The following is a 25,249-nucleotide window of genomic DNA, read 5'->3' on the forward strand; positions in this document are numbered from 1 at the left end:
CTATTTCGTAAAAGAAATGGGGTCAGACTAGCGACCCTGCCACTCAAATTCCCGGCCCAAAGCGTATCCCATCGAGACTCCCGCTCGATGCTCGGCGGCGAACCTGATGGCGGGGGCGTAGGTCCGGGACAGAGAGCGTTCGCGTTCCGAAAGCGCTTGTCCCTCGCGGCGCCCCGTCGCCCCGCCGCCGCCGCGACTCGCGGAGCCGGAGGAGGCGGAGCAGGCGCTGTCCCGGCTCTTGAGCAGGGTAGCTGCTGAGGAGGTGGTGCGGCGGGCCCGGGAGGCCGAGGTTCGGGCGGGGCGGTGGGAGAGGCTCGCAGGCGGCGCCGGCAGCGTGGGGAGAGTGGCGCCGCGGGCTGGGCGCTCCGGGCGAGAGGAGTCCGCTCCATGCGTGCGGGCCGAGGCCGGCCCCTGCGAGCCGCAGACATGAAGAAAGACGTGCGGATCCTTCTGGTGGGAGAACGTGAGTCCGCGCGCCCGGGCTGGCCGGGACTGGCCGCGGCCACCGCAGCCCCTGCCGCCCCACTGCCCAACCTCCGCGCCCCCAGGCCTCCCAGCTCCTCCGCTCTTCCCTTTCGGCTGCCCGCAGGCGGCCCTCGATCTCTCACCTCACCTGGGCCCTCCTGAGCCCTCCCGTCCTCTGTCCCCCCGTCATCACCCTCAAGCCGTGTCGCCATTAGCCTCTGACCGCCCGGCCTCATCCCTCCGAAGGTCCTCTCCTTTTTCTCTTGGAATGCTCTCCTCCCGGGCCTCCGCGTTTCCGAGGCCGCCTCCTCTCAGACCCTTTCGTCTTCCGTGGAGATTCCCTTGTTCCTGCCAGGCAGGTGCTGGAACAGGCAGACTGACCAATTGGGATGGCGTGAACTGGCTCCCGGGGAAGCTAGGGGGAGGGGTGCAGAACTGTTCGACTTGTGGGCAAGGTCAGGTGTCTGCATGTTTTTGCGCTCGCGGTGTTCCCTCGCTCTAGGCAGTGACTGTAAGGCACGGAGCATTTTAAGCGGTATTTGCTCTTTGCATTGGAATAACTCCAGGTACACTCGATGTTTCCTCAAAAATTTACTCTCAACTTCAAGTTATACAAGTGCTCAATGAATGAATACTTAAATGGGGAGTGTCCTTAAGTTGAGAGAATTATTGTTATCCTAAAGCCTAGTTTCCCCCATCTTTTAAAACATTATTTCATAACTACTTGGTAATTAATTTAAAAATGACGGGCACACGTGAGACCCCCCCTCCCCCGCAGAGATTCTTAGATTTCACTTTTTGAAGATGTAATAAAGGAGACATGTCTTCTGTTCACTGACTTGGGGACAGAACAGCAGGGACTTCTTGATATTGTTCAAGTTACATGACTCAAGTGGTAGGACTAAAATAAGAAAGTGGGCTGGGGAGGACTGGACCGTTTGTTTTAAAAGTACATTAGTTAATGACCTGACTTTGCTGTTTTGAAGCTTTCTATTCTAAACCCCGTTTCATTCTAGAGTAGCCCCTCCAGGTCACTGTGATGCACTCCCAACGAAGGAAGCGAACACATTTTTACCCTCTTCTGTAGTGTTCTTTGCTGTTCATAGAAACCTCTGTTCACCTGCTATTGTAGAAATCTTCCTTTAGAATCAGAATTTAGAAGTAAGCTTAGCCAGACACAGTTTACTTTTTGGTTTGCAGTTGTGAATTTTAGTTTTAATTTATAACAACACATGTGTCAATCTGTGTTTTGCATGGACTTCCTTGACAAAGTTCAGGAATATGATTCTTGTTGATGCATTTGGAGCAAGGTAGGGAAAGTGAGTAGATGTCCCACTTAAAAAACTGATGGATAAAAAAAATTTTTTTAAACAAAAATTCTTTGTTTTGGTTTTAGTTTTGAATATAGGGAGCAATTACATATAATCAGTAGTCTGTAAAACATCTGAATTGAAGTGCTATACATATGTGAGATATATTGTCAGCCTTAGGACATTTAAGCTAAAAGGTTAACAGTATTACTTATTTTGAAATACATAAAAGACTTAAAAATTTGTTAGAAAAATTACAAGCCATATTCTGATGAATTGAAAGCAAATAATAGAATTGGTAAGAGTGTATATGTGAGAGTTTTTAGATGGGGAGAAACTTGACACAAGAGAAAGCCTTCGTTTTTGAGGAAGACATTTTTCTTAAAGAGGATGATACCGAAAACTTTAGGCCAAGTTTATATACGTGATTTTTTTTTCCACATTTAAAAGTATGAGAAATGGGCTTCTCTCGTGGCGCAGTGGTTGGGAATCTGCCTGCCAATGCAGGGGACACGGTTCGAGCCCTGGTCCGGGAATATCCCACGTGCCGCGGAGCAGTTGAGCCCGTGTGCCGCAACTACTGAGCCTGTGCTCTAGAGCTCGCGAGCCACAACCACTGAAGCCTGTGTGCCTAGAGCCCATGCTCCGCAACAAGAGAAGCCACTGCAACGAGAAGCCTGCACACCTCAACAAAGAGTAGCCCCCGCTCACCGCAACCGGAGAAAAGCCCGTGCGCAGCAGCGAAGGCACAACGCAGCCAAAAATAAATAAATTAATAAAATAAATTTTAAAAATATATGAGAAAGAGCTACACTTATTTGGAATATATAATTTTAATTAGTTATAGTAAAGGGTTGAATTCTGGGGGGAAATGACTGAAGCATTACTTTTTGAGATTTAATGTAAACATCTGACAGCTACTTAGCCTAGTTGTAGTACTTTAAATGCTAGGTAAACAATAAGTGTGACCAAAACTATTTTGATACTGGTCTGATACACAGATTTATCAGGAAAACCACTTTTTAAAATTTTATTTATTTATTTTTGGCTGCATTGCGTCTTCGTTGCTGCGCGCGGGCATTCTCTAGTTGCTGTGAGCGGGAGCTACTCTTCCTTGCGGTGCGCGGGCTTCTCATTGCGGTGGCTTCTCTTGTTGCGGAGCATGGGCTCTAGGCACGTGGGCTTCAGAAGTTGTGGCACGTGGGTTCAGCAGTTGTGGCTCACGGGCTCTAGAGTGCAGGCTCAGTAGTTGTGGCGCACGGGCTTAGTTGCTCCGCAGCATGTGGGATCTTCCCAGACCAGGTCTCGAACCCGTTTACCTTGCATTGGCAGGCAGATTCTTAACCACTGTGCCACCAGGGAAGCTCAGGAAAACCACTTTTTAAGGAAGAAGTCATAATAATTCATTTGTAGTTTTAAGATGGTTAACTAAGGGAAATAGGAAACGAAAAGAAAAAGGAGCATCGTCTCTGGAGTTGTTGTAAAGCCTGTTCTTTCTCAATCACTTCAGTACATTTTATTGCTGTTAGTGTCCGTCCCTGAACCACACAGCAGCAGCTTCATTCACTGAGGCTCCCAAACAGTTGTGAGCAGTTTCAACATTCTGTTGGCTTAACCTATACTGTACTCTGGAGGTGAAATGGATCTTTTCTTGACCCATCCAGAATTTGGATTCTGAGCCAGCCAGGCTTTAATGCTAACTGGTTGCTGAATGTCTGTTGACTGCTTAGATCAGAAAAGTTAGGCTGTCTATAAATTTTAAGGTGTTTATTTGCAGAGAAAGCCAAAGTATTTTAAGTATCTTCTTCACCTTACCTTAATTATTGAACATATTGAATGCTATTCAGGCCAAATTAAAAGTTAATTACCATTCTTTAAACAAAACAAAAAATTAAAAATTCAACCACATGAAACTTAGTTCTTCAGGTTATAACTTTCCATGGTCAATTTCATTGGCCAGAATTTGCATTTAACTAGATTTGCATTAGTATGCTTAACAGATGTCCTTGTTATAATATGAGGAATGAGCCTTATTAACCTTTTATCTAAATCCTGTAGCTGCATTAAAAGTACACAAGATAGGGGCTTCCCTGGTGGCGCAGGCCTGCGTACTGCAAAAAAAAAAAAAAAGTACACAAGATAGTCTTAGTTTTAGTGAAGTCTTGTTTTTAAATTAAATTGAGATATATTTGTTTTCTGGTCAAATTAATTAAGAAAGTGGAACTGTTATCCTCTTTTTAAATGAGTCCGGTATCTCTTACGCAGTTTGTCTAACTGCTTGGTTTATCATCGAAACTTCTGCCAAACTAGCTCACACTTTGGTTGGCTCTGGCCTAGGCTTTTGTAATATCTCCTTAACTGGTATCCCTGCTTCTAATTTCGTCCGTTCTCCATGTAGCAGACAGAGTCATCTTTAAAAAATATCCCAGATCGTGTTACCCATTTAATTCTCTGATATTTCTACTTTCGCTTAAAGACCATTCAATTTTTTTTTTTTTTTTTTTTTTAACTTTTGGCTGCACGGTGAGGCATGCGGGATCTTAGTTCCCCAACCAGGGATCGAACCCATGCCCCCTGCACTGGAGGTGCAGAGTCTTAACCCCTGGACCACCAGGGAAGTCCCGAGGCCATTAAACTTTTTAATGCAGTCATGCAGAGTCCTTCACAATCTGGCCCTTGCTTTGTTCTTGTACTACTCTCTCCTTTACTTTGCTTTCTCTATAAGAGGGCCCTGACCCAGGCATTATCCCTACTTCCCTGCATATTTGTTCTCTTTTTTCTGTTGTTACTTGGGCTAGAAGGTAAGCTTTGTAGGGGATTGGTCTTGTTTATTGCCATTTCCCCAGGCCTAGAGTAGGCCTGGCACAAAGTAGGCACTCAAATAGTTGTTGAAAGAATGAACGAGTTCAAGCTAGTTTAGTTTATTTAGACTTTCCTTGTTTTCCAAACCACTCCTCTTAGTCATAAAAATGTGATCATTCTCCTTTCTTAAAGTCTGGTCTGATGTGGTTATTGTTAGGATTTGAAGGGGCAGCATTCATCCAGTCTCTTGTCCATGTTCTTAGCTTTATTTTGTTGGGGAGATTCCTGTGTTGTGGCAATGAAGTAGACCAGTGACTTATAATGGCAATGCCATGTCTAGTTCATGTCTTGGCTGCCAGGAATTATAGTCCTTGCCAAAAGAGGTCAGCTTCTCCTTGAACCACCAGAGGCCATCTTGGAGGTTTAAAGGAGTTAGAGAAAGATTCTTTAGGTGTAAGAGTCAAAGACACTTCAGGAATAAGCTAGCATTTATTTTGGAGAAAAACTTTCTATGATCTTTTTAAAGCCATATTGGTCTCCATTCTGGTCTTTGTTAGAATGATATTTGAAGATTAAACTGCTCCAGTTTCAATTATACTGTGTCTGGTGATAACACAACGCAGTATGGTACCTACTATCACCTGGGTGATAGTACCTGGGTGATTGGCCGTAGAAAGTCCATTCTACATAGCCTATTCTATTCATATAGAGAGTCTCTTCTACATCATCCTTACATCTGTACTGAGACCTGTTCTCTGCTGTCTTTTCTGCTCTGCCGGCACCAGTTGGGCACTAGTGTTGATGTAGTTTGAAGGAGAGGGATAGACCATAGCATTTGTCCTTCTGCAGCCCACGTTGTCTGCATATGGTTGATGAAATTTTCCTTTGGAACAATGCTCAGCTATTTCCCCAAATGCTAAAATTTTCCAGTTAAAAATACAACTTCATAGCTACTCTCCTCCTCCCTGTGTATTCTAATTACAATAAATTAAGACGAGCCAGCAAGGCTTCTTAATAAAGAAGCAGATAAAAATGAGGAGTAGGTAGATCCCTTTGCTACTTGAAGCATGGGGTGTTTGTTATCAAGAAAAATAGTCAATATGGCTGGTAGGATGGCAATTGGAACCAGGGAATATTACTTCCACTTCATGAATATTAAGAATTTGCTGTCATTTAGAAGTAGATGTTCAAAAGATGTGATGAAAAGACAAATTTTTAGCTGGGATAAATCTAGATAATTTGTTCTATAATGATGAAGTATGCTTCCCATGAATGACCTACTTAGAAGCATGGGGTTTCAGACGGAACTGTAGCATGTTGTGTTGAACTGAATCAGAAGGCCTTCTGTCCTTGGGGATAATTGTGGCCATGCTTTTAATTTTTATAGATCACTTTAATATTTCTCAGGCAAAATAGAGGAAATAGAGACCATCAGATGTTTGGCTAACAAAGGATAATTTTTTTGTCCTCCATATTAATATTTATATTAAAATGTTTATATTATATATAATTATTATATTTAATTATATTTATCATAAAATTGTACTATATAAAATATTTATAGTATATATTATATTAAATATAAAATTTAATTGGTACAATAATTAGAGAAGAGCTTGGCATATGTTCCTTTATGGAAATAATTTCTATTTTCTGGAGTAGTTAAAAATATGCAACGTTTATACTCATCTGCCATTGTCATAAGGGATTTTTTTTTGGCTGTGCTGCGTGGGTTTCAGGATCTTAGTTCCCTGACCAGGGATCGAACCTGAGCCCTCGGCAGTGGAAGCGTGGAGTCCTAACCACTGGACTGCCAGGGGATTCCCATAAGGAACCTTTTTGATTATAGGCTTATTTAAAGAGTCTTAAAATTTTAATATTCTAAAATTTTTTCCTTCAAGACATTCACTTATTTTCTCAATTAAAATTAGCTTGAAAGTGGCCTATTTTAACTTTAATTTTAAACTTGCTGCTTCATTATTTCTTTGATAGTCTCACTCAAGGTTAGGTGGGTAGGCCTTAAGAGAAGCAAAAAAGCCCTACTTTAGATTCACCAAAGCATTTTTTTGTTTTTTGGTTAAATGTTTTTATTTATTTATTTATTTATTTATTTTTGGATCTGTTGGGTCTTCCTTGCTGCGCGTGGGCTTTCTCTAGTTGCGGTGAGCAGGGGGCTATTCTTCGTTGCAGTGCGCGGGCTTCTTATTGCGGTGGCTTCTCTTGTTGCAGAGCATGGGCTCTGGGTGCGTGGGCTTCAGTAGTTGCAGCACGTAGGCTCAGTAGTTGTGGCTCACGAGCTCTAGAGCGCAGGCTCAGTAGTTGTGGCGCACGGGCTTAGTTGCTCCACGGCATGTGGGATCTTCCCGGACCAGGGCTCGAACCCGTGTCCCCTGCATTGGCAGGTAGATTCTTAACCACTGAGCCACCAGGGAAGTTCCTCACCAAAGCATTTTGAAACTCAATCACATCTGTATAATCCTTTATTAGTTAAAGCAGCTGTCATTTCACTGCTCTTCCAAAAGGAAACCCAAAATGGTACTAATGAAAACATGCTCATTCATTTTTTCCCAAATTCACTGTAATCTCTCTCTCTTGCTCTAATTTTGAACTTGTTTTAAAAAAGGAAATCACTCTTGGATTTTTATGTGGGAGAGATTCATGTTCTTTGATTTTTTAAAAGACCTTTTATTATACAATTACTTCAGAAACTACATGGGATTGTTTTATTGTAGTGAGTGCTAAATTGCCTCAGATTCTTTAACAAATGAGGCAGGATACGAATGAGTAGAAATGTCACACTTTGAAAGGTAGTATCATACAAATAAATTAATTATCCCCACTCTTTGGTATTGCTGTCTTGTAAGTCTGTATGATCAAGCATAAGTAAAACTCTTTAATTGTTGCCGTCTTTACAGTGCCTCGTCTCCAAGCCATTTCCTTTCCTGTCTCTGAGGCCTGCCCTGTTGGAATGGACATGGTGACAGGTCTGTGCTTTGGCAGGAGTTGCTGCAGGTAGCCAGAACTGCCGTGAGGAGCTGAGCTGTGGAGAAATCTAGATTTCCTCAGAACGTTGGTTTTCTCTTCTGAAAATATCACTGGGGATACAGAGGGTCCATGAGAAAAGCAGAAAAGGGACTATGACCAAGAAAGGGGTTGTCGTAATGAGTTTTAAGAAGAGAGATGAGGAAGAATGGATGCATTTTAAAGATTACGGTAAGGGGGAACTTTAAAGGTAACACAGAACGCCTGTTGAAGACCTGCATTTTGCTAAGGGATCCTGAGTGATGGTGATTAAGGAGAAACAAGTCCTTTGCTGTCTTGGAAACTAATAGGCTTTTTGATATTGTTGATTGATTTAATTTTGAAGATTTTGTTTAACATTTTGAGTTAAGGATTCAAAGGTAGGTAGGTTTCTTCTGAAACTGATGAGGGCCTTTGAGTGGTAGGATACAAATAAAATTTTTAAAAGGTAATTCTAAAAAGGGGATTATCAGTATCTGATTATTGAGTATCTGATTATTGAGTATCTGATTCATTTTTTCCCATTCCTAACTTAGTAGATCAAGGATAACATTGTAGACAGGTACAGTTGACCTTTGAACAACATGGGTTGGAACTTTGCAGGTCCACTTATCTGCTGATCTTTTTCAATAGTAAATACTACAGTACTACACAATCCGCAGTTGCTTGAATCCAGGGATGAGGATACAGATGAATCACTGATACAGAAGGCCGACTATAAGTAACACTATTTTCAACTGTGCGTGTGTTAGCACTCCTAACCCCCTCATTGTTCAAGGGTCAGCTGTATAAGATATCCAGGAGAGTTCTTCAGAAATGGAAAAGTTTCTGGGAACATCTGTGCTGGTGATAGTTGTAGGATTTTGGAGATAACCAGGGAAAAAGCAGACATCTCTCCTAGGGCCAGAAAGGCCCAGAAGGTCAAAGGTCACAGGTATTGTACAGGCATTGGATCTTCTAAAAGGTTTGTTGTTTTAAGTATCTGGAATAAGAGGACGGTGGCTTGGCCCATTTTAAGGTAACTACATTTGACCTTTGAACAAAGCAGGGGTTAGGGGTACTGACCTTCTGTGCAGTTGAAAATCTCTGTATAACTTATAGCTGGCCCACTGTTTACTGTGTTCCTCTGTATCTGTGATTCCACATCAAAGATCTGCAGATTGTGTAGTATTTGCAATTGAAAAAACAAAATCTGTGTCAAAGTGGACCCGCACAGTTCACACCTGTGTTGTTCAACGTGTGGGGAATTTGATTGAAGGATAGACCTGACTCCTTTGAATTATTTTTGCAATTTTTCTGTAAGTCTGAAATTTTCTGAATATAAGTTTAAAAAAAAATTGAGCCAGAGTTGCTGGATTAGTCACCAATGAATCTGAATATTTTAATTAACTTACACAGTATTTGTGTATGGGGTGCTTCCTGACTTTTGTGGTCACCATTCCTTTTCTGTATTACTAACTTGTGTTAACAATAATTGTTAATGTCTGGCATAAGAAAGAGAAAGAATAGTGCTTAGCTATCAGGAGATGGGTTATTCTCTTAGTGAGACCATGAGAAAATCACTGTGGCTGGGTCCCTTAGCTCTTCATCTAAAATTTTTGTGGGGAGCTGGATAAGCTGCCTTCAATAACTAGGTTATAGCAGTTCTGTGATGATGGGCTCCTGATTCTGTGACTCATGGAGATGTTATGTTATTGTCAGCCACTTGAAGAAGGCCCAAGCCTTCTTACACATGTAAATTGTAAAGATTGAAGAAGTCAGAGCTAGAAGACACCTGTTAACCATCTGATCTGCCCTCCATCTGCAGCACCCGCTTGTTTGCAGCACACCCTCTAAGTTGTTTTGACCAGTGCTCTCTTTTCTAGCCAGTCATCATTTTTCCAGAGACTTGACTTGTATTTTTTTTTAATAAATTTATTTATTTTATTTATTTTTTTTTTGGCTATGTTGGGTCTTCGTTGCTGCGCTCAGGCTTTCTTTCTCTAGTTGCGGCAAGCGGGGGCTACTCTTGTTGCAGAGCACGGGCTCTAGGTGCGTGGACTTCAGTAGTTGTGGCATGCGGGCTCAGTAGTTGTGGCTCGCGAGCTCTAGCGCACAGGCTCAGTAGTTGTGGCACACAGGCTTAGTTGCTCCGCAGCATGTGGGATCTTCCCGGACCAGGGCTCAAACCCGTGTCCCCTGCATTGGCAGGCGGATTCGTAACCACTGCGCCACCAGGGAAGTCCTTTGACTGGTATTTTTAGTCACCCTTTCTTTTAGTCATTTAGAAAAGGAATGTGACTTTCCTTAACTTTAACATTTTCCAGTTCTTTTATATTTAGACTTGACTTTTTTTTTTTTTTTTTTTTTTGCGGTACGCGGGCCTCTCACTGTTGTGGCCTCTCCCGTTGCGGAGCACAGGCTCCGGACGCACAGGCTCAGCGGCCATGGCTCATGGGCCCAGCCACTCCGCAGCATGTGGGATCTTCCCGGACTGGGGCACGAACCCGTGTCTCCTGCATCGGCAGGCGGACTCTCAACCACTGCGCCACCAGGGAAACTCTAGACTTGACTTTTGAAATCTATAATTTTCTATTACGGCAGAGATTAACAGGCAGGTGGACTGTTTTCCTCTAGCATCACAAGAGGATTTAGTTGATAAGCATTTGAATATCTAGCAATAGTAATTATATTGTCAGAAAATGATGGGAATGAAAGTCAATTTTTAGCAAGAAGATTAAGAATTTAAGTTTGTGCATTAAAAAAAATTTCTAGGTTAGAAAATGTAACAGGAAAGTATCTTTGCTCTTACTAACCCTTTAAATATGATACCCTAAAAAAGAAATGAGATAAAAATATAAAGAAATAGGCACTCTGCTCTTCTATTGGTGAGGATGTAAATTAGTTTATTCTTTTTTGGAGCTAATTTAACAATGTCTATTAAAACAAAAAAGATCATGCATGCTAACTTGAGTTCCACTTCTAGGAATTTATCCTGTAAAAATACTCATTGCACCATTGTTTATAAAAGTGAAAATCTGAATACTGTTCATTGTTAGGAAATTACGTTAATAAATTATGACATCATACAATGGATTCTTATACAGCTATCAAAAATAATGTAGGAAGCTTTTTAAATGTTAATATAAAGTGCACTATTGCTATTTTTAAAAATTGTGATAAACTATACAAGACAATGTTAAACATTTTAACCTTTTGTAAGTGTACAGTTCAGGGGCATTAAATGTGTTCACAGTGTTGTATAACCATCACCACTTTCTACATCTAAAACTTTTTCTTCATCCTCAACGAAAATGCTATATTTATTAAATAATAACCTTCCCTTTCCCCGTCCCAGGAGATTTAAAAATATTGATGTGGAATACTGTCCAAATACATAATTAAGTGATAAAGGAAGATTGCAAAATAGTATAAATACTCTGATTCTACTGTGGTAAATTATTATTATGTTAAATATAAGTGTAGGAAAATCTGGGAGACTACATATGTTAAACAATGGGGGATACTATGGGAGATTTTTACTTTTATATATTTTGGTAATTTTTTGTTTTAAACAATGAATATGTGTAACTTTACTAAGCAGAAGAAAAAGATATAATTTAAGTATTGTACTAAAACATGCTAATTTGGATGCCTCTGATTTTAGGTAACAAATAACAGACTTCCCCGTGTGGTTGCTAAATTTGAGGTTATGTAGAATCTAAATACTTTATTAAAGTAATTCTTTCTTTTCACAGCTAGAGTTGGGAAGACATCACTGATTATGTCTCTGGTCAGTGAAGAATTCCCAGAAGAGGTAAACATTTTGATTTCTTAACTATATTTAAAATTTTTAAAATTTTATCAAAATTGAGTTAAATAGAATATATTTTCGCATGTGGTTTCTTTCTGATAGTTATGACTTTTAGAAAGGCTTGTGGTAGTTTTTACAAGACATCTTTGAAATATAGTGTAGGAGAAAGAGTCAAACTAGTTCTGAGTTCACTACGTAAGGCCTTTGTGTTTCTTACTTTTGATCTTGGCTAGGACATTTGTCATCTTGTGCCTTAGTTGTCTCATCTGTAAAATGGGAGCTGAAAGGGATGTTAGAGATATCTAAGCTGTATCATCCTCTCTTAATGTTTTTCATAAGCCCAAAATATAGAACAGATGGAGTATTCCTTTAGTTGAAGTAAGGGTAAAAGGTCTGGCTCCCCGCTTGCCTTCCATCTGACACTCCCCAGTCTTTGAGGCATTAGAACCTCTAGAATTCTGACACACATATTTGAAAACCTCAAATATTATCCACCTGCATCATTTTGCAAATAAAAAATCTAATTCATTCCACCTTTGCCTACCTCAAAGGATTGTTATGGATCTCAAATGAGATAAGCTTAGTAATAATAGAGTGCCGCCAAAAGTTAGGTGGTTTTGTTATTGCTGGCAATGTATTTATTTATTACATTTTGGAAGTTCCAGTATGGGGGACTGTTGGCTAAGGCCTTATGTAACGTTAAGATATTGTTATGAGGAATGGGATCAATGCAAAAGGGATGAAAATTATTTCTTTTTATTTTCTTTCTTCACATGGTAGGTATTATTAGTGCCACGGTTTACATTTATCATTTCTTTACTCTTGTTTAATTAGGAATATCTGTTCAATTTTGCTGTTTAGAGAGGAATTTGATGTATTACGTGGTAGTTATTTCAAAAATTACAACTGCCATGTGACCACTCATTGTTTACTTTTTTTTTTTTAATTTATTTTTATTTTTGGCTGCCTTGGGTCTTTGTTGCTGTGTGCGGGCTTTCTCTGATTGTGGCGAGCGGGGGCTACTCTTCATTGCGGTTCGCGGGCTTCTCATTGGGTGGCTTCTCTGGTTTCAGAGCATGGGCTCTAGGCACGCAGGCTTCAGTAGTTGTGGAACTCGGGCTCAGTAGTTGTGGCTCGCGGGCTCTAGAGCGTAGGTTCAGTAGTTGCAGCACATGGGCTTAGTTGCTCCACGGCATGTGGGATCTTCCCAGATCAGGGCTTGAACCTGTGTCCCCTGCACTGGCAGGCGGATTCTTAACCACTGCGCCACCAGGGAAGTCCCACTCATTGTTTCTTTTGCTTTTTTTTTCTCTTAAATAAGATAGTTAAATAAATCATAGCTTAATTTGTAAAATGGAGTGTACTTTCATATGTGGTGTGTGGAATCAGTAACGTTAATTAGGATCACTCAGGTTATAATACCTAAAAGTTTTCTATGATAGTTTAATTTAGTTTAAATTGTCTTTTTATTTTATTTATTTTGTTTTTATTTTTTTCTTTAATTCTTTTATAAGTTTATTTATTTATTTATTTATTTATATTTTTGGCTGTGTTGGGTCTTTGTTGCTGCGCGCAGGCTTTTCTCTAGTTGCGGCCAATGGGGACTACTCTTTGTTGTGATGCGCGGGTTTCTCATTGTGGTGGCTTCTCTTGTTGTGGAGCACAGGCTCTAGGCACGCGGGCTTCAGCAGTTGTGGCACGCAGGCTCAGTAGTTGTGGCTAACGGGTTCTAGAGCTCAGGCTCAGTAGTTGTGGTGCACGGGCTAAGTTGTTCCATGGCATGTGGGATCTTCCCAGACCAAGGCTTGAACCTGTGTCCCCTGCATTGGCAGGCGGATTCTTAACCACTGCGCCACCAAGGAAGTCCAGAATTGTCATTTTAGCATAGTCCTTTTGGGCGTGGATAAGGAGTTTTTCTAAGTAATAGGGTCATTAAGCATAAGGCTTGTGTAGCCAGTTATCTTCTAGAAGAAATGATTTTGATAATTTATTAATTTATTTGAGGATTATTTTAGATTAACATAGGTCTTCATTTGCAGAGTATCTTAAGCCTTCAACAAAATAGAATGAAAACTACATTTAAAAAATCTAATTTTTAAACACCAAATTAATTTAGGAGCTGAAGTATCCTTAATATGTCCTGTGCCCACATAGGTATAAATGTGCATGTTTTTTTTAAAAACGTGTTTTATCATATAGTTTTCATATATATTTGCATCTGTGGTAAAGCATAAAAATAAGCATTTAAAAGTACAATAAATACTTGTAAAGATAAGTATTGGCAAAAGGGGCTAATATATGGATAAATTTACGTAATCTGTTAACAAGTTTGATTGACAATATTCAAAGGTTTTTCCTTTTTTATATTTGTTTGCAAATGAAGGTTCCTCCCCGGGCAGAAGAAATCACCATTCCAGCTGACGTCACCCCTGAGAGAGTTCCAACGCACATTGTAGATTACTCAGGTAGTGAATGTCTTCTTGTAGGTGAAGCTGTAGAGTTAATTTAATAGTCCATAAAAAGGTACTTAAATGAGCTTTAAAAAATGTTTTAAGAGGGGTGTTCCTTTTCTCTAGCAGTAAATGATCATTTACTATTTTTGTGTTACCCCACACCCCACGAAAAGCAGTTCTCTGTCCCTAATTTACCAAGTTGGATTCTGTAATAACGAAAAAGAAGGAGGGATGGCAAATGACCAGACAAATGATACCCTCCTTGAATTTGCATGTTTGCAGAGAGAAGTTCTGTGTTAATTTTGTTATCAGACATTCAGGCATGCTCTGATGATGTAGAAAGCGTTCTAATTTGAAAAATTTTTGAGTTCTAAATTTGTTTTTTAATTTGTCAGACTTTGTCCTTAAAAAAAAAAAAGCTAAAACAGTTATCATCTTGCTTACAGTATATGATAATGGAAGCACATCTATATTGCCTTTAATAATGTAAAGTTTTTCTACACACTACTACTTTACTTTTTAGTCATTAAATTATTTTACTTTGTTCTGGGACTTCTTTTGGAAAGAAAGGGAAGTTGTAACAGGTGTACCACTCTGATGAGAGATGTTGATACTGGGGGAAGCTATATATGAATGCAGGAGGTATATGGGAAATCTCTGTACCTTCCACTCAGTTTTGCTGTGAACCTAAAACTGCTCTAAAAAATGAAATCTATTTTTTAAAATGGGTATAACTACATTAGTAATACTTTGTTTTGCTGAGCTGGTATTCCATATATTCCAAAAGTGAAATACTTTGCAGTCTGATACATATGACTGTTGAACACTTAAAATGTGTCTGGTCTAAATTGAAATGTGCTCTAAGTATAAAATATAAGTGGATTTAGAAAATGAAAAAAGGAATGTACGATATCTCATTAATAATTTTTCTATTGATTACATATTGAAATTTTAATATTTTTGTTATTTTGGGTTAAATTAAAAAGTCATTTTACCTGTTCCTTTTTACTTTGTTTAAGGTGACTACTAGAAAATTAAAAATTTCATGTATGGCTTGTATCATATTGCTGTTGGACAGCACTGTACTAGAAGCTGAGGGGAGTTGGATGTTTTCTGCTACAATCAGTCTCATAACTAGCTTTATTTACAGAATTATTCTTTTTCAATATGTGTAGCCACATACTTAGATTCACTTTAGTATTAGAATTGAGGCCTTAACACGTTGATTACTCAACATTTGAGAAGATATTTAAAATATGGCCAATTTTTTAGCATAAATTGAAATACCATGTACTCATTTGTGATATTAGTTTGTATGTCAGAAATAACATGCATTTTGGGGGGAAACAGTTAACGTAAAGTGATCTAAATTAATATGTCAATAATTGCTTTGGTCTTCATTTGTTTACTTCTCCATTCTAGCTATATGTTGCACCTATCCCCTGCACCTGTGGGATTATAGGCATATCCACCCATTGAGATCCGTTCTAGCCAGAGATATGGGCCAGTGAGGGAATTTTTTTTTTTTTTTAATTTATTTTGGCTGCTCCGGGTCTTAGTTGTGGCACTTGGGATCTTAGTTGTGGCACTTGGGATCTTTTAGTTGAGGCATGAGGGCTTCTTAGTTGCGGCACGTGAACTCTTAGTTGGGGCATGCATGTGGGATCTAGTTCCCCATCCAGGGATCGAACCTGGGCCCCCTGCATTGGGAGTGCTGACTCTTATTCAGTGGACCACCAGGGAAGTCCCCAGGGAATTCTTGACTCATTATCATGGTCCAGTTTTGCTTCTGAGGCCTGGTTAAGATTACTTCTATCTGCTGTCTAGATCTTAAGCTTATATTGCCCAGATTCTCACCTGGCTTTTTGACCCTGTGTGTATAGACTCTTTGGGCTTCTTACTCTCACTTGGGTTTCTGATCTCTTTTCCCAGTCCCTTCTCAACTCTAGATCAGATGCCGGCCCAGATTTATCACACAATGCCTTCTGCTCTTCCTTGCCTGAGTTATCTTCATGTAGACTTGTCTCTCAGTGCCAGCCAGCTTCCTTATCATAGTTCAACTCTGTTTTCTCTGGCTTGCCCTTGTCTTTGCCACTTGTCTGGCACTACACCATGTAAATGACATGAGGGGTGAGGGATGTTTTGTGGGATGTTAGATGGGTGTCATATGGATTTTAGCTTGGCCATTTGTTTTTATGAAAGTGTTTAAAATATGAAAAGAAATTTTTGACTTTGTCATTTGTAGAAGCAGAACAGAGTGATGAACAACTTCATCAAGAAATATCACAGGTAAGTTAAAAAAAAATAGTTCTAGGTTTTCTTGTGGGAAAACAGTGATGATTCTGTATCTACCATTTCATTCTCTCACTTACCAAGAGGACTTTTTCAGTTCTTTATTGTTACTGCTGACTTTGAGAATGTATTTTTGCTGTAAATCCTTTGGAACCTTTTCCTCTTAGAGGCATGCTAAGTGTTTTAGTTTTCCAATTTTGTTCTTTCTTTGGCCCAAATATATTAGCTAGTTGGTAATTAAATGCTACTTTTGTGTTATTTTAAAATGACATCAATTTGTTAATTTTTCTTGTAGGCTAACGTTATCTGCATAGTTTATGCTGTTAACAACAAGCATTCTATTGATAAGGTATGAATGTATGACATTTTTTCACTATATTTTGTTAAATTTCAGTGGGGGCACTTTTAAAATTGATCCTCAATTTAGAATTTTAAGGGTCAAGGTAGAGTATTTTTCAAAGAAGATCCTCATCGTGGCTTACTTCTTGTTAATTTTCATTTTAGGTAACAAGTCGATGGATTCCTCTCATAAATGAAAGAACAGACAAAGACAGCAGGTAGTTTTTTTCTCTCAAACTTTGTATATTGAAAATTTTCAAACTTAGAGGAAAGTTGCAAGAAATAGTACAATGAACATCTGTAAACTATTCACTTAGATCCACTAGTTAACAGTTTGCCATATGTGCTTTATCTATAGGTCTGTCTGTTTACACACTCACACCTTTTTTGGGAGGAATTATTCGAGGCAGCGCATATATTTGAGAGCAAAGCAGAAAATAGAGCTCTGGTATTATAATGTGCCCTCTCTCTTGAGTTGCCCTTTTGAGGATTGGCAATACCCTAAGTCATTGATTGCTCACCATGTGGTATATGTAAGAGCACAGGACTTGGAGGAAAATGAGTGACCTTGGAAATCTGGCTTGGCCTCTTATGAGCTCTAAAACTTCATTGAGCCTTAGTTTCCTCATCTGTAAGTGGGTAATACTTCTCTTGGCTACATGTGGTTATTTTGAGAATCCAGTGAAATATAATGCATGTATAAGTGCTTTATAAGTTCTCTAAAAATCTTTATAGAGATCTTCATTTAGGAATTCATGCAGGGAGATTTCTTGGAAATTCTTTGGAAGATATATGTATGATAGGGAAAAAGCAAATTCTGTTTTTTTCTAAGCAGATTGGTGGTCCTAGGTATAAATGTTTTGAGCTTTAAATGGAAACAAAACATTCTTGTGGTATTGTTTAATTGAACATGTTATTTGTGAAGCATTTGAGTCTTTTTCAAAAAAATTTTTATTGAGATATAATTGACATAAAATTATGTTGGTTTCAGGTGTATAACATCATGATTCAGTATTTGTATATGTTGTGAAATGGTCACCACAATAAGTCTAGTTACTATCTGTCATCATACACAGTTAACTTTTAAATTTTTTTTTTTTTTTTTTTTGTGGTACGCGGGCCTCTCACTGTTGTGGCCTCTCCCGTTGCGGAGCACAGGCTCCGGACGCACAGGCTCAGCGGCCATGGCTCATGGGCCCAGCCACTCCGTGGCATGTGGGATCCTCCCGGACCGGGGCACGAACCTGTGTCCCCTGCATTGGCAGGCGGACTCCCAACCACTGCGCCACCAGGGAAGCTCCCACAGTTAACTTTTAGTATTTACTCTCTTGGCTACTTTCAAGTATGCTCCACAATATTATTGACTATAGTCACCATGGTGAGCTTTACATCCCTGTGGCTTATTCATCTTATAACTGAAAGTTTGTACCTCTTGACCCCCTTCACCTGTTTCACCGACTCCCACCTCCCACCCACTTCTCTGGGAAGCACCATTCTGTTCTCTGTATCTATGATTTTGGTTTTTTTTTAGATTCCACATATAAGTGAAATCATACAGTATTTGTTTTTCTCTGTCTGACTTAACTGTGCTTAGCCTAATTCCCTCAAGGTCCATCCATATTGTTGAAAACGGCAAGATTCCATTCTTTTTTATTGCTGAATAATATTCCATTGTATATATATTCACATCTTCTTTATCTGTTTATCCATTGATGGACACCTAGGTTGTTTCCTTATCTTGGCTATTGTAAATAGTGCTGTAAATGAACATGGGGGTACATATATCTTTTCAAATTAGTGTTTTTGTTTTCTCTAGATAAATACCCAGAAATGGAATTGATGGATTGTGTGGTAGTTCTATTTTTAATTTTTTGAGGAACCTCCATAGTGATTGCACCAATTTACATTCCTACCAAGAGTGCACAGAGGTACATGAGGGTTCCGTTTTCTCCACATCCTCACCAACACTTCTTATTTCTTATCTTTTTGATAATAGCCATTTTACCAGGTATGAGGTGATATGTCATTGTAGTTTTGATTTGCATTCCCCTGATGATTAGTGATGTTGAGCATCTTTTCAGGTGCCTTTTGGCCATCTGTATGATATTTTTGGGGAAAAATCTGTATTCACGTCCTCTGCCCATTTTTAAATCAGATTTTTGGGGGTTTTTTTGCTGTTGAGTTTTATGAGTTCTTTGTATAATTTGGATATTAAATTCTTATCTGATATATGATTTGCAAATAATTTTCCCCCATTCAGTAAGTTGTCTTCTAATTTTGTAGATGATTTCATTTGCTGTGTAGAAATAGAAATTTTTAGTTTGATATAGTCCCACTTGTTTATTTTTGCTCTTGTTGCCAGATCCAAAAATTCATCACCAAGACCAATGTCAAGTAACTTATGCCTGTATTTTCTTCTTGAAGTTTTATGGTTTCAGGTCTTACATTCAGGTCTTTGATCAAAATGGTCTTACATCCATTTTGAGTTAGTTTTTGTGTATGGTGTAAGATAGTGGTCTAGTTTCATTCTTTTGCATGGGGCTGTCCACTTTTCCCAATACCATTTGTGGAAGAGACCATCCTTTCCCTATTATATATTCCTGCCTCCTTTGTCATAAATTAATTGACCATATTGTTTGGGTTCCATTGATCTATGTATTTGTTTTAATGCGAATACCATACTGTTTTGATTACTATAGCTTTGTTACGTAGTTTGAAATCAGGGTGCATGGTGCCTACAGATTTTTTGTTCTTTTTCAAAATTGCTTTGGCTATTCAGGGTCTTTTGTAGTTTCATCCAATAGGATTACTTGATGTATTTCTGTGAAAAATGTCATTGGAATTTTGATAAGGATTGCATTGAATCTGTATATTGCTTTGGGTAATATGGACATTTTCACAATATTAATTCTTCCAGTCCATGAGCACAGAATATTTTTCTGTTTCTTTGTGTCTTCTTCAGTTTCTTTCATCAATAACATACAGTTTTCAGTGTACAAGTCTTTCACCTCCTTGGTTAAATTTATTCCTAGGTATTTCATTCTTTTTGATGCAATTGTAAATGGGATTGTTTTCCTAATTTCTCTTTCTCATAGTTTGTTGTTAGTGTATAGAAATGCAACCAAACTTTGTGTATTGATTTTGTACCCCACCACTTTACTGAATTTGTCTGTTAGTTGTAACAGTTTTTTGGTGAAGTCTTTAGGGTTTTCTATATATAAAATCATGTCCTCTGCAAATAGTGACAGTTTTAGGTGCCTTTTATTTCTTTTTCTTGCCTAATTTTTCTGGCAAGTACTTCCAATATTTTGTTGAAAAAAAGTGGGGAGAGTGGGCATTCTTGTCTTGTTCTTTGAGTCTTTTTAAATGTTAGGAAAACCAGGCTAATATCTATATATTATTCACATCTGGCCCTTTACTTCATTTTTTAGATTTCTTTTTTAGTTGGGCATTTTCATGCCTTGAAACTCTAAAGATCTGTTTCTAAACAGATGAACATGGTGACTCACCCTCTCACGTATTTACTTTGTGACTGAGATGGCATTGTATGTGCTACATCTTGCATCTCTGATGGCTTCTCTTTATCATTGTTTTATCATTAGCATTGTTTTAAAGTCACTTTGTAGTGACTTACTGACAAAGCTGAAAGGAGCTCTCTAGAGCTATACTGTCCGAGGCAGTAGCTTCTAGTCAGTTGTGGCAATTTAAGTAAAATGAAATAAAACGAAAAATTCAGTTTCTTGGACACAGCCACATTTCAAGTGCTTGATAGCCACTTGTGGCTAGAGGTTACAGGAATGGACAGTACAGATAAAGATCATTTCTGTCATCACAGAAGGTTGTATTGGACAGGACTGCCTTGGAGGAAACGATGCCTGTATGCTCCTGACACTTGTTTTTCTTGCTGATTACTTGAACTGTTTCCAGGAGGGACTCTTCAGAGGAGTCAGTTTTGCCGGGATCTATCAAGCACTAGCTTGAACAACTGAATTTTTAAAATGGGCTCTACTATGACAGTTTCCTAAACTGCTCTTTAGAAACTAGCTGGCTAGTCTTGTGGCCCTTTTAGTATGCCATCTGAAAGTGGCTTTCAATATTTGGAGATCTCTAATTGCGCTTTCTCAGGGGTGGCTATACCTTTACCCCTCCCTGAATCATGTGAGCATATTTATTTCTCTTGTGGTTGATTTGTTCCAAGGTGATCTATTTCTTTAGTGTATGGACTTCACATTTTCCCAGTACCCTCTTTCGTGGGCCTCATACCTTAAGTTTATATTTGTTACACATATGTTCTTACTTAGGACTTCCTTGTACCATTATCACAGTGCTCCTTAGTCAGATGTGCCCATCACTGTCGCCTGAAGTACTTTAAAACAATATAGATGCCTTTGCTCCACCCTTTGAGTTTTAGAATCAGTAGGTTTGGAGTAGGGCTTGGACATGTGTATTTTTTTTTTAAGATCCATAAATTATTCAGAGCCACGTTTGGTTGTAAAGCACCACATTTTTGGAAACCCTTCTGGCTCTATTAACAATCTATATTTGGGTTATGAAGTGGGCCAGTCCTTTTACACATAATAACCACACTAGGTGGTTAAATAAATGCTTGCAAGTATTTCTTTTGCAATCTGGAGTTCCAGCAAGATGATTTGCTTTCCCTTTAAGCTCTCTTGTGGGATGTACAAATAATTGTTCTACACTGGGCTAGTACTCCTTGGTAATCCCCATTCAGATTTCTGATAAGCCTGTCAGATTTAATTTGTTTAAAACAAAATCCTTAATTCCCTGCCTACTCCCCACTGCCGCCCCCCCCCCCAGATTTCTAAGTCTTTTCTGTCTCAGAAGCTCTACGCATTTTGTCCAGACAAAAAATCTGTTTACTTTTCTTGATTTCTGTTTTCCTTCAATCTCCATATCTAATCTACCCATTGCTCCTGTTTGTTCTACTTCTAAAATATATCTCAAATCTGAATATTTCCTCTTCACCTTCATTGCCCTAATCCAAGATATCACATAAAAAAACTTTTTTATTATTGAAAAAAAATCAGACATATACAGAAGTAGAGAGAATAGTATAACGAATCCCTCTGGATCAGTCATCCAGCTTCAGTAATTAACAACTCATGGCCAGTGTTGTTTCATTTATTACCCCTCCCCTTGGGATCATTTTGAACAAATCAGATATCATATTGTACTGTAAATATTTCAGTATGTATCTCTCAAAGATAACAAATGACTGCATTTTAAAATATCATTTGGATCATATCATTCATCTACTTATAACCCTTCTGTGGCTTCCCTTTTTACACTTAAAATAAACCACACACTCTTTACTGCAGCTGTAATTCCTTTTGTGTCTGGCCTTTGCTCCTCTCTCCAACTCCATTTCATACCTCTTCCCCTTGGACCAGTACTCTTCAGCCACTCTGGCATTTTTCTGTTCTTTGGACTCATGGGAATGTTTTTTCAGTTTGGGGCTTTTGCACATGCTGTCCATTCTTCCCAGTCAGCTCTTTCTTGGATTTTCACATAACAGATTCCATTTCATCCTTTACTCCTTGGCTCAAATGCCACCTTGTCAGAGAGATTTTTCCCTGATTACCATGTAGAGTTAGCCCCCTCCCATTAATTTATCCCATATCCCCCTGTTTATTTCCTTCATTGCACTTAACAGAATTGGAAAGTGTCTTGTTTGTTTATTTGCTTATTGTCCATTTCCTGATTTTCACTATGAGAGTGAGCAGAGACCTTTTCTGTCTTGTGTCTGTAATGCTTAGAACAGTCCCTGGCTTATAATAGGAACTCAGTAAATATTTGCTGATTATGAACATGCTTTCCAGGGTGCTTGGGCTGACTAAGATAGAGGGTTCATATTGAGGAGATTAAGTAAATCTTATTAGTTAGACTAGGTTACAATGTACATTAAAATATAAATCTAATGTCTTTTGCCTTCCTTATTATTACAATGTGCCCTGTTTATTTCAGGCTGCCTTTGATATTGGTTGGGAACAAATCTGATCTGGTGGAATACAGTAGTATGGAGACCATCCTTCCTATTATGAACCAGTACACAGAAATAGAAACCTGTGTGGAGGTATGCCTTATCATTGGATTTTGAAATTTATAGTTGGTGAGTTCTCACTAAATTGAGGTTCAGAATAGGAGGGAGGGAAGATGTGGGGTGGAATAAATTTGTTTGTGAAGTCTTGTAAACCAAATAAAACAGAGAACTTGGAGATGGCCTCTGAGCTCTTTGTAAACAGTCACATTGTGTTATCCACTAAGAAAAATGCACTTTTTTTCAGTTTCTTCAAGGAATGTTGATAGTTTAAAAAATATTTTTAGCTCTCATAATTGCTTTCAGAGTGAAAAATTTTAAACTTCCTTTTCAGTGTTCAGCAAAAAATCTGAAGAACATATCGGAGCTCTTCTATTATGCACAGAAAGCTGTTCTTCATCCTACAGGGCCCCTGTACTGCCCAGAGGAGAAAGAGGTAAACCCTCCATCCCATCAGGCTGTGTTAGTAGGGGCTGGAATGTGTAGGTAGTAACTCCGTTATGAAAACGATTTTTAGTAACTCTGAAGTATTCATCTAAACTGCTAAATTTAAAATTTATTGCTTACTATACTGTTATATTTTCTAGGTACTTTTCTTCAAAGACATTCATGTTAAATAGTCAGAATAATATTCCAGATCAAATATTATTTCAGGAAGTGCCATTAAAACAAACAGAAGAATTGGCAATTGTAACAACAAAAAGTCCAAAGACTTAACTAATGGTCTACTTGCTTTGCTACAATTAAATCCACAAATCTGTGGGATGAATTGGGAGATTGGGATTGACATATATCCACTAATATGTATAAAATAGATAACTAATAAGAAAGTGCTGTATAAAAAATAAATAAATAAAATAATATTCAAATCAAAAAAAATCCACAAACTTAAGAACACATACAAGCAAAAAACTTGTGTAATTATTTGAAATGGGTACAATATGTAATACAATTTGAATACTCCCTTTTGTTCCATAGCTTAGAAACACAGTAATTCCTTAATGAAATATTTAAAATTTAACAATATTTTACCGTAGACTTTTTTTTTTTTTTTTTTTTGCGGTACACGGGCCTCTCACTGTTGTGGCCTCTCCTGTTCCAACGTCGTGCAGGCTCAGCGGCCATGGTTCACGGGCTTAGTTGCTCCGCGGTATGTGGGATCCTCCCGGACCGGGGCACGAACTCACGTCCCCTGCATCGGCAGGCGGACTCTCAACCACTGCGCCACCAGGGAAGCCCTACCATAGACTTTTAAAATTAATTTTTAAATTGAGATGTAACTCACATACCATAAAGTTCACCCTTTTGAAGTGTTCTCTTCAGTGATTTTTAATGTATTCACAAAATTGTGTGTCCATCCTCACTGTCTGACTCTAGAGCGTTTCAAAAGAAACCTTTTACCCACTAGCAGTCACTCCCATTCCCTCCTTCTTCCTTACCCCAGCTTTTGGCAACCAGTAATCTTCTTTCTGTCTCTATGGATTTGCATATTCTGGACACTTCATATAAATGGAATCATACAATATGTGGTCTTCTGTGTCTGGCTTCTTTTATTTATTTATTTATTTTTGGATTTTATTTTTTATACAGCAGGTTCTTATTAGTCATCCATTTTATACACATCAGTATGTACATGTCAATCCCAATCTCCCAATTCATCCTACTACCACCCCCACCCCCACTTCCCCCCTTGGTGTCCATACGTTTGTTCTCTACATCTGTGTCTCTATTTCTGCCCTGCAGACCAGTTCATCTGTACCATTTTTCTAGGTTCCACATGTATGCGTTAATATACGATATTTGTTTTTCTCTTTCTGACTTACTTCATTCTATATGGCAGTCTCTAGATCCATCCACGTCTCTGCAAATGACCCAATTTCATTCCTCTTTATGGCTGAGTAATATTCCATTATATATATGTACCACATCTTCTGTATCCATTCTTCTGTCAATGGGCATTTAGGTTGCTTCCATGACCTGGCTATTGTAAATACTGCTGCAATGAACATTGGGGTCCATGTGTCTTTTTGAATTATGGTTTTCTCTGGGTATATGCCCAGTAGTGGGATTGCTGGGTCATATGGTGATTCTATTTTTAGTTTTTTAAGGAACCTCCATACTGTTCTCCATAGTGGCTGTATCAGTTTACATTCCCACCAACAGTGCAAGAGGGTTCCCTTTTCTCCACACCCTCTCCAGCATTTGTTGTTTGTAGATTTTCTGATGATGCCCATTCTAACTGGTGTGAGGTGATACCTCATAGTAGTTTTGATTTGCATTTCTCTAATAATTAGTGATGTTGAGCAGCTTTTCATGTGCTTCTTGGCCATCTGTATGTCTTCTTTGGAGAAATGTCTATTTAGGTCTTCTGCCCATTTTTGGATTGGGTTGTTTGTTTTTTTAATATTGAGCTGCATGAGCTGTTTATATATTTTGGAGATTAATCCTTTGTCAGTTGATTTGTTTGTAAATATTTTCTCCCATTCTGAGGGTTGTCTTTTTGTCTTGTTTGTAGTTTCCTTTGCTGTGCAAAAGCTTTTAAGTTTCATTAGGTCCCACTTGTTTATTTTTGTTTTTATTTCCATTACTGTAGGAGGTGGATCAAAAAAGATCTTGCTGTGATTTATGTCAAAGAGTGTTCTTCCTATGTTTTCCTCTAAGAGGTTTATAGTGTCTGGTCTTACATTTAGGTCTCTAATCCATTTTGAGTTTATTT

The 25,249-nt window shown here is 38.7% G+C and overlaps 1 protein-coding gene across 10 annotated transcripts in view; it reads left to right on the plus strand.

Annotated features, from left to right (window-relative positions):
• Positions 1 to 201: 201 nt before the first annotated feature.
• The window catches only part of RHOT1 (ras homolog family member T1), a 61,914-nt gene continuing 36,866 nt past the window's right edge, over positions 202 to 25,249 (plus strand). For 4 of the 10 annotated variants that reach the window (XR_009537642.1, XM_060134788.1, XM_060134791.1 and 1 more), the window contains exons 1-8: positions 204 to 463; positions 11,336 to 11,394; positions 13,775 to 13,856; positions 16,090 to 16,133; positions 16,432 to 16,485; positions 16,641 to 16,693; positions 22,461 to 22,569; positions 22,868 to 22,969. Coding sequence is in view for 9 of the 10 variants with exons in the window: in XM_060134788.1 (XP_059990771.1) it covers positions 388 to 463; positions 11,336 to 11,394; positions 13,775 to 13,856; positions 16,090 to 16,133; positions 16,432 to 16,485; positions 16,641 to 16,693; positions 22,461 to 22,569; positions 22,868 to 22,969 (579 nt within the window). In the remaining variant the exon portion in view is untranslated. Of the gene's footprint in view, positions 464 to 11,335; positions 11,395 to 13,774; positions 13,857 to 16,089; positions 16,134 to 16,431; positions 16,486 to 16,640; positions 16,694 to 22,460; positions 22,570 to 22,867; positions 22,970 to 25,249 lie in introns of all 10 variants that reach the window. The other 6 variants (XM_060134786.1, XM_060134789.1, XM_060134784.1 and 3 more) reach the window with 5 other exon arrangements.

Source organism: Lagenorhynchus albirostris, chromosome 20 (genome assembly GCF_949774975.1).
Source record: "Lagenorhynchus albirostris chromosome 20, mLagAlb1.1, whole genome shotgun sequence".
NCBI classification, from domain to species: domain Eukaryota; kingdom Metazoa; phylum Chordata; class Mammalia; order Artiodactyla; family Delphinidae; genus Lagenorhynchus; species Lagenorhynchus albirostris.